This window comes from Electrophorus electricus, chromosome 7 (genome assembly GCF_041902795.1).
Source record: "Electrophorus electricus isolate QZ-2024a chromosome 7, ASM4190279v1, whole genome shotgun sequence".
NCBI classification, from domain to species: domain Eukaryota; kingdom Metazoa; phylum Chordata; class Actinopteri; order Gymnotiformes; family Gymnotidae; genus Electrophorus; species Electrophorus electricus.
The window spans coordinates 9,021,779-9,038,610 of NC_137503.1; the positions used below are offsets into that span (position 1 = coordinate 9,021,779).

Sequence of the window (16,832 nt, forward strand, 5' to 3'; positions counted from 1 at the left end):
CATCACTCATCAATCATCACTGCTATGGTACACTTATCCCAGGTTTATCCAGCAGCTGAGGGTGGATTATGGCATGTCATGGAGCCCTGCTGCTCTATGCTGTGGAGTATTCCCTTGAGTTGTGCCCATTGACTGCTGCCTGTTGTTGGAATGAGGAGGCACTGGTTGAGATTTTTGTGGAGAGTTTGAGGTGATGACCAAGTTGAGCTCACTTGCAGGGAAGAGGCCCAGAATCTTGATGAGTCGGTCAAACAAGCTATCTCTCTTGACTTCCTATAGGAAAAATGCCTCTCTTGGGTGTCTTCTCGCCTCAACAAAGTGAACATCACCTGTACACGACCAGCTACCCTAGGCTGAGCCCATGCAGGCAAAACAGGAAAGTGTGACTACATCTCTGCCTCTACTGTAGATGAGAGGACCATGAGCTCTCTGCCTGTCCTTGCTGCCCTTCTTCAGCAAAACAAGGTCTGGCTGGATGTAAGGTTTGCAGCACTCCCATCTCCCTATTTTCATTCTCATTCCTGTGCTGTAAGATGTACAAGGGCCACTGTCTCTCCATTCCAGCACTCAGCGATTTAGGAGTGGTGGGGAACCTAATGGATCGAGGCCTGGCTGAGGAGATGGAAATCAAGATGCTGCCACTTCCATCCTGTCTGCCTGCACGAGCCTTAAATGGGGTCCCTGTGGGGACAGATGGCAACAGGGAAACCTTCAGTACCGGGTCTGGCCACTGCTAGTACCTGGTTTTGCCATATGGCCTAGCCACAGCAGCTTCCATCTTTCAGGTATTCATCAATGAGATCTTACAGGAATTTTTGGGTAGATTCTTTGTCACTTACCTTGCACATCTCGATCTCTTCCACCTCCCTCAACCAACAAATCTGTGACATATGCAGTGTCCTGCGCACCTTTCTCCAGAACCACCTATACTGCAAACTGGAGAAGTGTAAATTCCACCTGTTAGCTTTCTGGGTTACCTCATGGACTCCTGCATATGAAAACAGAGTAATAAGGTGGAGGTGGAGGAGCAGGTGTGACTCTTTCCCAGCACTCTGAAACTAATCCCAAGATAAAGCCTATTGCATTATTTTCTTGGAAATTGTCACCCACTGAGAGAAACCACTGTGTTGGAGATGCACAAGAACCTCAATAAATGCCATTTATTTTGCCTTAAAACTATACACATTGCAGTGAAAAAAAGGACAAGACAAAAAATGATCAAGTGATGAAGGCATTGCTTGCTGATCACCAAAAAATGCCAACGCTGATACTGAGTATATCTGATTTTGTAAAAAGAAAGGAGAGAGTGGAGAGATTGGTCATCTCATAGAAGAGCTGAAACTTTATAATGAGTGCTTTCACAGATACCTACGGATGTCAGTAACCCAATTTGAATCTCTGTAAGACTTTCTCGCTAAAGGTCAAAGTCAAAATCAAATGTCCTTCCTACAGAGATACATATATCTATAACATACTATGTTGTTATTTACTGTTACATAACTATTTTAAGGTTTTAAATACTTTAATTATGTATCAAGTGACAATCATCTTGCATCGCATTGCATTTCAATGATTCATGAGGACAGGGGACTCCTTTAAAACCATAGGTATAATGTTTCCAGTAGGAAAGAGGTGAGAGGCAGAATGCAATTGCAGGAGGCTATTTAATGAGTGAGGGTAACAAAAACATGGAGGGCTAAATAAACAGAGGCAAAGGACAAACACTGAGGCAAAATAACACACGAATGGAGCAAATGGAAAAGCAAGGGTGATGACAGTATAGTGAACATAATTTAGACACAATGGAACAAACCTGACTTACCAAAATAACCAACAACATGAGAAAACACAGTGCTTAAATGAGCAAAGAAATAAGGACTAACCAGACACAGGTGAGCATATGAACAGGGAAAACCAAAACAAGGACTTGAATTGAGGAACAGATGAGGGGCAGAGAAAACAAAACCAAGGATCTTCAAGAGGACATGCACGTGTTCAATTACCACCTTTCCAGAGCATGTCATGTTTTGGAGAATGCCTTTGGCATCCTCAGTCAGAGATGTTGAATGTTGCCCTGCAACAACAGACATTGTCTTCAAGGCCAGCTGCATTTTTTGTATCTACTTGCAGCCTGGAGAGGAGCCTGTGTTTGTTCAGCCATCTTACTAGTCATTGTGATTCCAAGGCTCTGTTTTTTATCCATGCCTTTTTAGTTCGCTTGTGTTTATTGCTTGTGTTCATATCGCTGCTTGTATTCATGTTGTATGTTATAGCCTGTTCCCTTTTTCTGTTTGTGTGTTTGTATTAACTATGTATTCCTGTTCTATTTGTATTGGCTCTATGACCCTGGACTGTGACTGCTACTCTGGGTATGGATTTGCCCTTAATAAATCTCGTTCTTCTCAGCATATGAATCGGTCTCGTGATCGCTCAACATTACACTGTGAATAAAAAAAATCTTTGTTTTTGTCAGTGTTTGAGTCTGTTCAAATCAATATATCAGCACAATTAAGCTACATAACATTATTAGCTTAATATTTATATAATCATTCTGTAATAAATATATTGTAATTACTATTAGTAGTACCATTAAATGTCATGCTATCACAGTAATAAGAATTAATGTATTACACAAAACTTAATAAAAAAATTTTCTTGGTGCTATTATATCATGCCATCATATAATAATAATAATAATAATAATAATAATAATAATAATAATAATAATAATAATAAGAAGAAGAAGAAGAAGAAGAAGAAGAAGAAAAACAACAACAACAAAAATCACATCTAATCATTACTATGATAAAATTAATCATAAATACAATTTTATCATTTATTTATTGCCACTTAGCCTTTACTCATATATAATTTATTTTAATTATTAATAGTGTTAATATTATTTTTATTAACATTGTCATGGACCTGAATATTGTATTAGAAAGTAAAATTGCTCTGTGGTTCCAGTGAGGCCCAAAGTGCACTTCATGAAGCAGCTCTTGTATTTTCAGTTTATTCATGCTTGGCACAAGACTGAATAAAACCGCGGTGTTTTCGTCTTCACACTCATCTGACCTCTGTTATTTTCTCTAATCCTTTCTTTCTAAATACTCTCTAAGTAGCTTCCCACTGTCCCTTTTCTTATTCTTGTTAAAAGGGATGCTGATATGAGACTTGGAAGCGTTGGTCACCATCACTCTTTCCCTCGCTCTTTCCTGCTTTCTCACCGTGATCTTGTTTCTCATTGTTGTCATTCTCTAAATTACTGTAGACCCTGTGCCAAGCAGAGCAATGAGGCAGCTGATTACGGGGAACAACTTTGTTTGTCCGGCTCTATACGTTAAGCAGTAGAATACATTTCTAAGCAAACATAACAACAGTTCAGCATACTGCGTTCTGTATGCAGTTGTCTCCTCCAGAAAAGACATCTATATATTTCAATTTTCTTATATTATTGGCTGGTGTCCGCTTCTCACGTCCATCTCCTCTCTATTTTTCCTAAAGTATATGTCTCTAAGGTTTTTCCATAGCCTTTTTATTTATCAACTATAGAATATTAACAATGTTCAACATCAAAAACAATTATAGGTTAGATGGTTACAGGGGTAAACAGTTTTCATTTTAGCGCGATATATAACAGCTAACTCAGTAATATGTTGTTTGCTTATCTTGTTGGATGAAAACAGATCAGAGACTGACGTTACCATCTTTATTATAAGCTATGCTTTCCCAAATCATGTTTTATAATCTTTTTGACATTTGTCAAAATGAAGTGGCTGCTGAGACACAAATACAATAATCCGATCGGCCATCTTCGTTGTTGCTATGCCAAAACCAGAAGCGACGGGGACTGGCCAGTGAGCTTTTGTCGCTGGCGAAAGTTCGCAAAAATGAACAGAGGCCGAATAAACGTATGTCATATTTTAGCTGATGTGGAAGATTCCGTCATTATACACGCGCTCGAATTAATTTACTTGTCTGAATAAATCGCACAAAAAACGGCCTTGACCGTGAAGTGAAGGAAATTCAGGGTCGGGGAAAGGTGAGCGCAGCAGAAACCCGACAGAAACAGAGACGGAGAGGAGGAATAATAACAAAGCTAACACGATGTACTCGCCTTCTCTAAATTAACAAACTTAATGACATTAAACAACGCGGTTTTCATTAGCTTGCCAAGTTTTAAGGTAGACTTGATATATCGAATAAGAACCTGGATAATAACTTCAACTAACTGTACATTGATATTCTCCTTTTTCTTGGCTAGAAAGAATAACCTTCTTGGAAACATCTTGGAACATATCAGATTACGTTTCTATTGGTTTTATGTTTCTCTCCTCTGATTTTTCGTCTCGCAAGCCCGAAGTATTCCAAAACTTCCGTTCGCCTTTTTTCTATTCTATTTTGCTCTTAGTTCATTCCTCTATTTGTCTACTCGTTACTTTCTTCATGAAAGACAATTTTACTATATCTCGCTCCTTCGCTCAAAATGTCAGACAGGGCTTCTTATTATGTCATTTTAATACATATTCTTGCGTCATAGAAATAAATAAATACTTTTTTTTCCTACTCATCATAACCTTCGTGTTATTGGTGTCTGCGACATCGCACACTGCAAGATACTAGCAGAACGCTAGATGTTAGAATGCAGTGCTGATCTGACACCAGGCATCATTATCTGCGGATCTAAGTAATATCAATACATCTGGAAATTGCTGAGTGAGCTTAAATGGAATTGCACACAATTTGTGCAATTTTAGCCTGTCCCTCTTTAATGCACCCAAAACAGCAAGATAGACATATGACCGGACAGTTCACATCAGGGACTGTAAATTCTAAAACCCCGAATACATGCTACAGCTGCTCTATCCAACAAGGTACTGAAGAGGAAAGAGAATAGTCTAGATTCAGGTTTTTCAGGTTCATTTCAGTGCCTTGGCAATGCCTGTGGTGTCCAATTTCGACCAGTTCAATAGATGAAAATTTTGAAAAACCTGAATGTGAATTTTTACTTTTCCAAGAACTAAAAGAGAAAAATTACAGGTGAGAAAAGAACTGTTGTTAGATCGCAGCCTTTGGTAATCCCTCTTTTGGTAGATCTGACAATAACCTGAAAAGAGTTTCATGCAGAAGTTGACATATGATCAAGTATAGGAAGTATAACGTTGTGGTGAAACAGCTAATCTGAGAGAAACTGATCTGAATGAGAGAGTCCTTTTCATCTGTCAGGTGTATAACCTATAAGACATATCTTACATATCTCTGAAAATACACAAAAAAACAATGTGTGCATCTTGCCTTCACAGTTCATGCTTACATCCCATGGTTGCTTTACCTTTACTATGGTGTGGAGAAAAGGCAGGACATTTTCAGATTCATGACTCAACACAACCTGTGTCAGGGCCTCTTGGCTCCACCTCAATTCCTCTCATTCCTGTCAAAACACAACACTCTGAGCTGCTGCTTCTAATGGACACAGACATAGGCAGAGACTGTGTGCGATACAAGAAACGTAAGACACAAATATCTGCAAAAACCCAGGTAAAATCTGACAACACTTTTCTTTTTCCTGTTTAGTTACTCTAGTAGATGAACTGATCAAACAGACAGTTAGTTGTTCTGTCCATCAGTGTGTGCCATAGGGATCTGTGATATTAATGTCACTGGTGGTCTAACAGTGATATTAACTTTAACTAATACAATGTCTTCTATTAATCTGTCCTTCCTATTCTAAATAATTGTTTGTGTACTTTAATATACCAGCTAAAGTAGGGCTATTGATTTGTTAAATATTTAGTGATTTCATTAATTTACTTAAAGTAATGCCTCTTTTAGTGGAGCTGATAGTCTGAGGTATGCTAATTAGGTTTTGTATTGAGTGGAATCTAATGTTGAGCCTGACATTGTGAGTCCAGGATTGGTATATAGTTAATCAAACGTATGAGTGACTTTTCTGAATCGGTTAAGTAATTTTATGGCGTAAGATGTAATAAAGGGTAGGGTGCAACTGCTAATGTATTACAGTAGTTTTCCACTCACAAATTTAGGGGCAGTATTCTAAGTGGGTGTGTCCTCTTGAAGCAGAGGCTCTCAGTTAAATTCCAGAATATATTCAGCCCTGGTCTTATGAGATGTGGATACAAACATCTGAGCCACAATAGAATCACTATAGCATCTTTAAAATTAATTGCCCAGAATTATTTTATTTATTGTACTACAATCTATTGTACCACAATTCCATTCAGTAAACTATAGTAAAGTTAGAATTTACAGATTTTACATTAAACTTTACAAAAGGTAAGGATGAATAATTAACTCAAAGACAGCACAATTATTATACTCATATTTTCAGGTTTTGGGCCAAACACCCACCTTGGTTAATTTTTTTATTGTCATAATTTTTTTTTAGTATAGAACTGACTGAAATATATAAGTGCAACATTTCTAGTAACTTCCATTTGTAACGAAAGTTTTTCAAATGTACTGTGTGAGGATCCATGTAGAGAGTCTATGTAAACTTAGTGGCACTATTCAAATCAAATAATAAAACGAGTGGTAAACATTATATTGTATTATGTTGTGAATAATGCAGCAATATTACTTTTTATAGTAACAACTTAGTGAAGCTCAGTTCCAAAACAAGTTACACTTCTCTGTGACTACACAGAATATTTGCATTTAATAAATAAAATAGAGACTCCTGCCTAAGCCTGTTTAACCCCCCAGTAGCACTATGGATTGCAGATTGGAGCCAGTCGTGAAATTAAAGATGCAGAATAGTCCAGCCTCCCCAGCACAACCACAGGTCCAAAGTGAGCAGAGAGAGAAGTGGGCCAGTAAGCTACAATTTCTCCTGGCTGTGGCAGGCCACATTATTGGTCTGGGAAATGTATGGAGGTTCCCTTATCTGTGTTACAAGAATGGAGGTGGTAAGTTTTTTTGCTTATACCTATGGAATGACCAGTGTGAACTAGTTAAAACATTAAGGCCTAACAACATTTCATAGCAATTAAATGGTCTTAGGATGTTTTCTTGTTGAAGTCTTGTTTCAGACGAAAATATGACATAAAAATCTTGTACATTTCACAGGGCATAATTTTAAGATTGCAAAATGCTTTTGAAACTATTGTAATACTAATCCAGTAACATAATATTTACAGTGGTTGGTTCCATTTTGTATTGAGACCTCAATATGAAGATAGATAGATAGATACTTTATTGATCCTGAAGGAAATTTAGCAACCAGTAGCATGACACACAACAATACAGTATAGACAAGGAGTACACCAAGTTAGACACAAATATAACAGAATGATATGGAATACCCTCAGGTACCCTAATCCCCATTCCCCAAGAATGCAACACTTGACTTTTTGTTGTGGGTACTGATGCATTTCTGTACTATTTCTGTACTATTTCTGCCTATTTGCAGACCCCTATGTACATATCAAAACTATGGATCCAATAATAATAATACCATTAAATCAGCAATTCTGAGTCCACAGATCTATTTTAAGTCAGACATCTATGTTAAATCAGACAAGTGAGACAAATGTAAGGCTATGTTTGTCAGTTCTGAAAACAACAGTTCTGTGCATTAAAATCATAAATATTGATTATCCCTGAATATTAGTATTAGTGGCACAGCTTTATATCCTCTGCCTAACCTAAGAGCAGTGAAGGCCTGGGGAAAGCTTGGTTCTGGTGCTGAAGAAAGGAATAAATTGCCTACTCTATGTGGTGCTGTTTCTCTAGGGCAGGGGCCGCATGAGGCGGTGGGTGAAGTTGTATAACTACAAACTCAGTTTTGTGGTAAGACATGCAAGCGTGCCTAAATACATGAGTAGGATTGTCTAACAGAATCCTTAAGCTTCCCTCTTTCTCAAGCAATATGAGGTGCATTATGCTTAAAGAAAGCAAGGTTATGCATGTAAAAAATTAAAAAATTCCATAGACTGATTAAACATTGTTAGTAAATACAGAGCTGTGAAAAAGTGTTTGCCCTCATCTGACATCCTAAACATGTGCACATCTTTCACATTATATTTAGATTTTTAGTGGCTTATAGGAATAGAAATACAAAAGTTTGGTACATAACTTTTATGTGCAAGGTATCAATTATGCAGTCTTCAGGTGTGAAAAGTTGGAATGCCCCCACCCCTAATTATTATAGGTGGGGGTAACAAGTTAAGATCGGGAATAATAACCAGTGTGAGTGCTTCAGTTAAATGACAAGTCTTGATTTTGGCCAACTGTCCATTCAAAATCTAACTTTGGGTCTTTAAATCAGTTTTCAAAGTAAGAACCTAATACCAGCTGTAAAGCATGGTGGTGGTACTGTGATGATAAAGGGTTGCTTTGCAGTGTCAGAACCTCAACACCTTGTTATCATTGAGATAACTATGAATTTTACTGTGTCAGTGAATTCTCCAAGAGAATTTCAGGCCACCTGTCTGTAAACTGAAGCACAGTTGGTTCTTGCTAAAAGACAATGATCCAAAATATACAAGCAAGTCTACCTTACAGTGGTTAAAAATGCAAAATTTAAATATTTGTGATGGCCTAGTCAAAGTCCAGACCAAAACCTTATTGAAATGTCCTTATTGACGTTGCAGTCCTTGCTCTAAGGGCTACCAACATCACTGAGGTGATGCAATTCTGCAAGGAGAAGCAGATACCACCCTTTTCTCCTTTGTGAATACTAATTAACAAATATAGAAAATGCTTGGTTGCAGTTATTGCTAGTAAGGGTGATGTAACCATCTACTGAAAGGAAGGGGGTAATCACTTCTCACATACAGAGATTGAGTGTTGAATATCTTTTTCTTTTCTTAATAAATACATATGTCTAGAACACTTTTCTTATGTCAGCATCTCTTTTATGCATTTAAGATGTAATTTCTTTAAGTGCTTTAATGTGCACAAATTCAGGAAATCAGATGGGGCAAAAACCTATTCATGGCACCGTACATAAGAGGACAGATATGAGTTGATGTATTATGTATTGAATGAAATTTTCTGTCCCAAAGGTGCTTTCTTTGTGCCATATGTGTTGTTCCTGTTCTCCTGTGGGATACCTCTCTTCTTCTTGGAGACATCCTTGGGCCAGTTTACCAGCCAGGGTGGGATTACCTGCTGGAGGAAAATTTGTCCCCTTTTTGAAGGTGAGCACGAAAAATATCTCGCCACCAATGACAAGTATTCTAAAACTAGTAGCTGTAGACATGTGCAAAACAGTGACAAGCTAATGAACAGGAAGCTAATTGTTATTTTTCAGTGAGAGTACCTCGGGATATAAATGGGAAACGTTGTGCTCTTACGTTCCTTCTCAGGACTGGGCTATGGTAGTCAGGTGGTGGTCCTGTACACTGGAATCTACTACATTGTCATTCTAGCCTGGGCGTTTCTCTACTTGTTCTCCTGCTTCACCTCAGAACTACCATGGGCTAGTTGCAAGAATACTTGGAACACAGGTAACACTGCTTATGCTGTAATTACTAACGGCACCACTTAGATTACTTAGATTATCTCATGTTCTCTCAAATTATTACAGTCAGCTCAGCTGAAGTTCAGCTTTAATGACAAGTTTTGCACAAATATTTGTCTGTGGAAGAACTCATTGTCCCTGCCAAAGCTCAAGTATTTAATGCCAAACATTTGTACTCCTTCATTTGTGTGAATTCAGCTTCATTACCCCTTAGCACACAGCTGTAAAATTTGAACCCCGATAGGGGCATGATTATTATTTAACAAAGACTGCAAAACTCTATAAGAAGTTTGTTTCTGTTTGTTTCAGCATTTCTTTTTGTGTGTGTTGTAGAGTTCTGTGTGGAGTTCAGTAAGAGCAATGGTACTGAGACCTATCCAGAAAAAATTAGTTCTCCAGTTGTTGAATTCTGGGAGTGAGTATTCAGGAATGGCACCCAGTACTTCATATAATTATGTGTTCACCCTGCCTTGGTTTATTCAAGAAAATCAGTATCATAAACAAATGTATCAGTTAGAAGAATGCTTGGTTTATAAGTGACATAAGGACATGCTGACACCAAATCCTCACAGGAGGAGGATTTTGGGTTTGTCTGGTGGGATTGAAGAGCTGGGCAATGTGAGGTGGGAGCTGGCTCTTTGTCTGCTGCTGACCTGGATCATCTGCTACTTCTGTGTGTGGAAGGGAGTGAAGTCTACCGGCAAGGTTTGTACTGAGACTTTATGATGTTGTGGTCCATGTTGCCAAGGACCATCTAATGAATGCTAAAGAGAATATTTAGTGGGAGTGGGAATCAGAGTTGTTGTTTCCTAGTCTGAAATGCACAATGTCATTATTTCTTGTAGGTAGTGTATTTCACTGCTACCTTTCCTTATCTGATGTTGACTGTGCTACTGCTGCGTGGACTTACACTGCCTGGAGCCACCAATGGCATCAAATTCTATCTCTACCCAGATATTACCCGCCTCGCAGACCCTCAGGTGCTGACCTGCACAAAATGTCTAAAAATCTTTATTCCGAGCACTTGTTAACTGTTACTTCTTCATCAGACTGCATATTTATCTGTAAGAAATGCTCATGTTAAAAAGAGGTGATTGCTAAAACATTTTGTAAAAAAAAACATTTCAAAGTGTTTTAAAGTAGACATCTAAAGCATTTTTGTAAGTCACTCTGGACAAGAATGTCTGCTAAGTGCCATAAATGTAAATTTCAAAGTAATATGTTCTATTTTAGGTATGGATGGATGCAGGCAGCCAGATATTTTACTCCTATGGAGTTTGCACAGGAGTTTTGACAGCTTTGGGAAGCTACAATAAATATGAAAACGACTGCTACAGGTAGTTTAAGTTGTATTTTAAAAGCCTAATACTCTAATTTAGTACATATACTCACCACCAACTTTATTAGAAACACCAGCACCTGTAACCACTGACCACTATTATATACACCTTGTGCATTATCTGCATTTTATACATTTTATACATATAACTTTTTGGACGCCATATGTGGATTTCAGCCCACAATTGTTTGTCTGCGATTTGTCGCCTTTTGACCTATTATTATTATAATTATTATTATTTACATTTATATAGCACCTTTCTCAAACTCAAGGAAGCACTTGTCAGTATGTAGTGTTGGTACAATGGCTGACTAGTTATAATTTGGCAGGTGAAATATTACCAACATAGCAGTGGTACTGATATGGAAATGACATGATAGTGGGTGTTGAACTAGCATGAGTGTATCATGAATAGTAGCTGTGTAACACTGCTGTGTTAAGAAATATTCTCCACCCAAAAAATATCCAGCAAACAGTGGTCCTGTGGTCACAAACTGACCACTGATGAAGAGTAACAAATAGGCTACAGTGTGTAACAGTATACCTACCAGTTGCTTCTGATGCATAAATGTAGATGATGAGTTTAAATATGTTGAGTTTGGAAAGACCTATTCCTTCCATGCAAGAGTTTTAAAATAATTTCTTGTCATCTTTTCCATATTCTGCAGAGACTGTATGTATTTGTGCCTACTAAACAGTATGACCAGCTTTGTGGCTGGCTTTGCCATCTTCTCTGTATTGGGCTTCATGGCAGATGAACAGGGAGTGGACATTTCAGTGGTGGCAGAGTCAGGTATGAGATCAATGAACCAAAAGTCAGCCAAACCCAGATCTGAACATAATTCCTCTCTTTTCCTTAAGAAAATGCAGAGAGAAATCATGCCTTTTTCAAATGATTTTGAAAATAAGATGTGAGGGAGGCATGGGATGGAAAACTTCACTACATCTGTCTCTTGTTATGTACTCTCAGAAAAACATATCATTTTGCATGACTAGCCTTTACCAACCTATATGACTCCTGGTCCAAAGTAATAATGGGAAGAATAAGATTTATTGTGATTTTTGCATACTCGCTGCTGATTTTTGTATACTTTCATTCTTTAGGTCCTGGTCTGGCATTCATTGCTTACCCACGTGCAGTTTCCTTAATGCCTGTGCCTCAGTTATGGGCTATTTTCTTCTTCATTATGATTATATTCCTGGGACTAGACAGTGAGGTAATACTGCTAGTGTCATATAGAAGCCCTCCTTGAGCAGTTTAGGGTTAAGCTCATACTGTGGGTTCTCTGGAATTGCTAATAGAGGAGCGCTTTTGTTTGGATGCAGTTTGTGTATTTTGAAGCCTTGGTCACAGCAGTCTCAGACATGTTCCCAGCCTTCTTCCAAATCGGACACCGGCGTAAAATCCTGCTCCTCCTGCTCTGTATTGCCAGCTTTCTTCTTGGCTTGTCGATGGTAACAGAGGTGAGAGGTCATCCAGTACAGAAATATGGGATGAAAATTCTGAGTTCTCCTTTTCATCACATTGAAAAGTTTTCATGTACAAATACATGCTTAGCCAAAGGTCAAGTACAGCCATGAACCAAAACTCTTGCTTATATCCTTCACACAGAAGGTTTTAAGAACTTTATCTCTCTCTGTCTGTTTATCTCCTAAAGGGTGGCCTCTATATCTTCCAGTTGTTTGACTATTATGCTTGCAGCGGAATGACTCTCTTGGCCTTTGCCATCCTTCAGTCCATCTGTGTTGGCTGGGTTTATGGTAGAAACCTTTATTACATAATTTTATGTGTTTGGGTTGATAAACAATAATTGTATTGTAAACAATAAGCATCCATGTACGTAGCGCTGTCAAAGTGATCTTGAACTTAGGTAATAGTTGAAAAACAATTAATGTAATCTGTGCAGATTTTTAAGAATTTTTTGTGTTTCAGGTGCAGACCGTTTATATGACAATATCGAGGACATGATCAACCATCGCCCTGGGCCATATATGAAGTACTGCTGGAAATATGTCACCCCTGTAGTTTGTTTGGTGAGTTATATGCATAGAAATAGTTCACTTACATAAGGGTAAAATTAAAATCTTAACTGTTGTTTGTTTGGTTACATTTGTATATATTGACAACTTAGAGTCTATGGAACATAGCAAAAGGTAAGGTCAGAGCCAGACGCAAAGGGTTGAAATTTGTGTGGTGTATAATGCTGTATTATGTGAAATGTATCACTCTGCTCTCATAAAATACAAGAAGGCAATACAAGGTCATCCTTGCCTGGCATAGAACCAGGCACTTTGTATTTTCAGTCTCAGTCACTTGAAAGTGTGGTTGAGACACCTGCCACTAGTATATCTAGAAGAGACAGATTGTCACCTCAGTAGGTCATGTGAGGGCAAAGGACAAAGTCTGCCTGGCTAACCTACCAATCTTACTCATCATCCTCATCACCCCCCCCCCCCCCCCCTTTTTTTTTTCCCCAGGGTACTTTTGTCTTCTCCTTGGTTAAGTACACCCCTCTAAAGTTCAATAACACATATGAGTACCCCTGGTGGGGTTATGCTATTGGAGGCTTTTTCACACTCTCCTCCACCCTCATAATTCCTTTATGGATGGTGTATAAAATTAGTAACACCTCTGGATCTATGCGTCAGGTAAACCTCCAAAATGTGCATGCAACCAAAACAAATTTTAACCATGCAGTCACTTCAAATGTATATGAAGCATACCTGTTCTTTCTCAAATCACAAAGCTATCACACTTTCTATAGCCTAGTGTTTCTTTTTATTCCTTGGAAATTCAATGTTATAATAAATAATTTTTTGTTCCTAAAAATCATCTGCAATAATGTTTGTCTACCATGGTATATATCCAAACCCTCTCACTAAATTCAGTGTTTCATATTGCATCCTATTTTGCTTTTTTGTATTTAGTAGTTCTTACTAAATAGTATTTAGAAGTTCTTAATATGATTGTTCTTGACTGCTTTGGGGAAATGCTTTACTAAGAGCAGGCTGTAACATGTCTTTCTGAATCAGAGAGTCAAAGTCCTGTGCACCCCTGCTGCAGACCTGCATATTCGGAAATCTCCAGAAAAGCTCCTGTCATCTTGCACGTTTGACACCTTCACAGACTTCCAGACCTTACGCACTGTTCGCAGTCAGTCCACCACAAATTTACAAACAAATACACACACACTCTAACAGACTTCCTGTCATGCAATGTACAAGGCACCCAGATGATTGTTTTCATCATGATGATTATCATCCTCTTCTGTCATTAGAAATGTGTTATTTTCTAGTTACTAAGCGTTTATTGCACATTTATTTATTACATTTCCATTTTAACCAACATGATTTTTGTGGTTACAGTACCGTAATAGGATGAAAAAGTTAACTGAACATAACAAATCAGATGAGCTGACAGCATATAAAGTTGATGTATCATAGTTAATGTTGGTAACTATTTTAAAAGATAAGTAGTTATGAATAACATACAAATATAGGTTAATTTTGTTTGTTATTTTTCATTAATTATTTTTCATCAGTGTATAGTGACTGATTATTTATCGGTGTTCTCTGAATGTATGACCTTGTGTGGATTTGTATAGATTATTGTGCTGCATTTGGAGTTTTTGTTGTCAGTTCATACTTTTACTTTAAACAAACAGTGCATATAATTACACATACACTGGTTCATTTTAAATGCACAGTCTGGCCAGAAAAAGTCTTTACAATTGTTAATGCCTTTACTACTGTTATTTCAAAACTTGGAATTCAGTTCACTATAAAGCAATCTAGGTAAAGTTACTAATAAACATATTTCAGAATTAATAGTTGGCTGCTACCTGACTGCTTTACTGTGACATGAGCTTCCATACTGGAAGCAAGAGGCAGGGTAGTGAAGAACTGCTCTTTATTCTTCATAGGGAAATGAACAATAGAAGCACTCATGAAATGAAACAAAAGTAATCCTCTTTGTGAGTGATAGACTGAGAGTCAACCCGCTCCGGTGCTATGTTAGGCTAATGTGTAGCATCATCATCTGGGGCCTGTGGGCTTAAATAGGTGAAACTGAAAATAAGGAACAGGTGAAAATCAGTACCCCGGGGATTGAGAGCGGTATGGGTGTGTGGTATGATCCCTAACAAGAGTGGGCGTGACTGCTGGATGACCAGCCAACCGTGACAGAACCCCCCCAAAGACCCCGCCAGCCTCCTGTAGCATGGTCGGCTCAGCCGACGTGGAGCCGGCTTCAGTGGATGCTCCCTATGAAAGGAGATAGTGAGGTCGGGGGTCCAATATCTGGGAGGCCGGTATCCAGCCCCATTCCCCTGGGCTTTCTTGTGGAGCCTGTTTGGCCATCCTTCGTGGACACCCATACTCGTTGCCCTAGTTCATACTGAGGGGTGTCTGTGTTTCCAATCTGCCTTGTATTTCACGATCGCTCTACCAAGTCTCTGATGTGTCTCCTCCCAGACTTGTTCGCTGTGTTGACACCAGGTCTCCACCGCTGGCTGGTCAGAGGTAGGTGGGTTCCACAGATATAGCGGTGGTTGATACCCTAAAACACACTGAAAGGGAGTTAGTCCAGTCCCTGCATAGCGCAGTGAGTTCTGGGCATATTCTGCCCAGGGGAGGTATACTGGTTTCAGGGTATATAGGCGTAAGCATTTGCCCAGCTCTTGATTTACCCTCTCAGCTTGACCGTTGGCCTGGGGGTGATATCCAGACGTCAGACTGACCATGATATTCAGCTTACTGAGCAGTTCTCTCCAGATCCGGGATGTAAACTGAGGACTCCTGTCAGAGACAATGTGAGCTGATCAGCCGTCTCTAAGGCAGTAGGTAAACCTTTTAGCGGTATGAACCTCACCATTTTCGAAAAATTGGTCAACCATCACTAATATTGTGGTGTTACTCTCAGAGATAGATAGATCCGTTATGAAGTCTATAGCGATGTGAGACCAAGGACGCAGAGAAAAAGGTAGGGGGAGCAGCTTACCTGCAGCTGGTGTGTGTGGTGTTTTGCTGCAAGCACAATTCACGCACGACTCCACATACCTCACGATCTCTTTGTGCATGGCAGGCCTCCAATAGACAGCACTTAGCAATTGCGCTATGCGTGTAGACCCTGGATGGCCCATTTCCACCGATTCGTGCCCATGTGATAAGGGCTCTGCGGTGCTTGGGTGGCACAAAGATGATTAGGTGGGCAGTGTGGCTTTGGATTGGCTGCCTCGATCTCTCTATCCAGGTCCCATTTAAGCGTCACCAAGAACATGGAGAAGAGCGATCAACGGACTTGCCTGGAGTTTAACCTCTTAGCGGACTGGAGGTACTCCAAATTCTTATGGTAGGTGGAGACCTTAAAGCGGTCTTGTGCTCCCTCCAGCTGATGTCTCCACTCTTCGAGTGCTAGTTTCATCACCAGCAATTCCCTATTGCCCACCCCATAGTTCTTCTCAGCAGGGCTCAGCTTTTTCAAAAAGTAGGTGATGGGTTTAAATTGTCCCACCTATCCCTTGTGCTGGGACAATACAGCACACACTCCCACATCCGATGCATCCACCTCAACCACAAAAGGCCTCTCAGGATCTGTTTGCTGCAGAACTGGTGCGGTAGAGAATGCTGTTTTTAACTCCTCAAAGGCTCTCTCCGCCTCGGAGTTCCATCTCAATTTCTTGGCTGTTCCTCGGAGCAGGTCAGTGAGAGGCCTGACCAGCGTACTGAACGACCTAATAAACCTACGATAAAAGTTTGCGAACCCTAGGAAACGCTGCAGTTCCCTGCGTGTCTGCAGTCTTGGCACCTCCACCTTGCAAGGTTGCATATGCATGCTATCCTCACGTAGGTTACATCTAAAAAACTCACCTCCCTGTGGTGGAACTCACATTTCCCCAGCTTACAGTAGAGGTGGTTCTGCAAAAGGTCACAGAGGACAGCTCGAATATCCTGCACATGTTGGTCCCAGGAGCGAGAATAGATCAAGATATGGTCAATGTAAGTGACAAC

General features: G+C 39.4%; 1 protein-coding gene across 5 annotated transcripts; it reads left to right on the top strand.

Moving 5' to 3' along the window:
• Positions 1-5,417: 5,417 nt before the first annotated feature.
• LOC113575962 (sodium- and chloride-dependent GABA transporter 2-like) lies at positions 5,418-14,651 on the top strand. 5 transcript variants are annotated; one of them, XM_081717705.1, is made up of 15 exons: positions 5,418-5,538; positions 6,724-6,926; positions 9,027-9,161; positions 9,330-9,470; positions 9,818-9,899; positions 10,057-10,189; positions 10,330-10,464; positions 10,718-10,821; positions 11,492-11,616; positions 11,928-12,040; positions 12,150-12,287; positions 12,482-12,584; positions 12,757-12,857; positions 13,302-13,472; positions 13,857-14,651. In XM_081717705.1, exons 2-15 carry the CDS (start codon positions 6,731-6,733, stop codon positions 14,019-14,021), a joined length of 1,842 nt encoding a protein of 613 aa, XP_081573831.1. In that variant the 5' UTR covers positions 5,418-5,538; positions 6,724-6,730; the 3' UTR covers positions 14,022-14,651. The 5 variants fall into 5 exon arrangements, with proteins under 5 accessions (XP_081573831.1, XP_081573830.1, XP_026863612.2 ...); XM_081717704.1 differs by having other exon boundaries at positions 5,419-5,538; positions 6,727-6,926; XM_027007811.3 differs by having other exon boundaries at positions 5,462-5,538; positions 6,742-6,926.
• Positions 14,652-16,832: the final 2,181 nt, after the last annotated feature.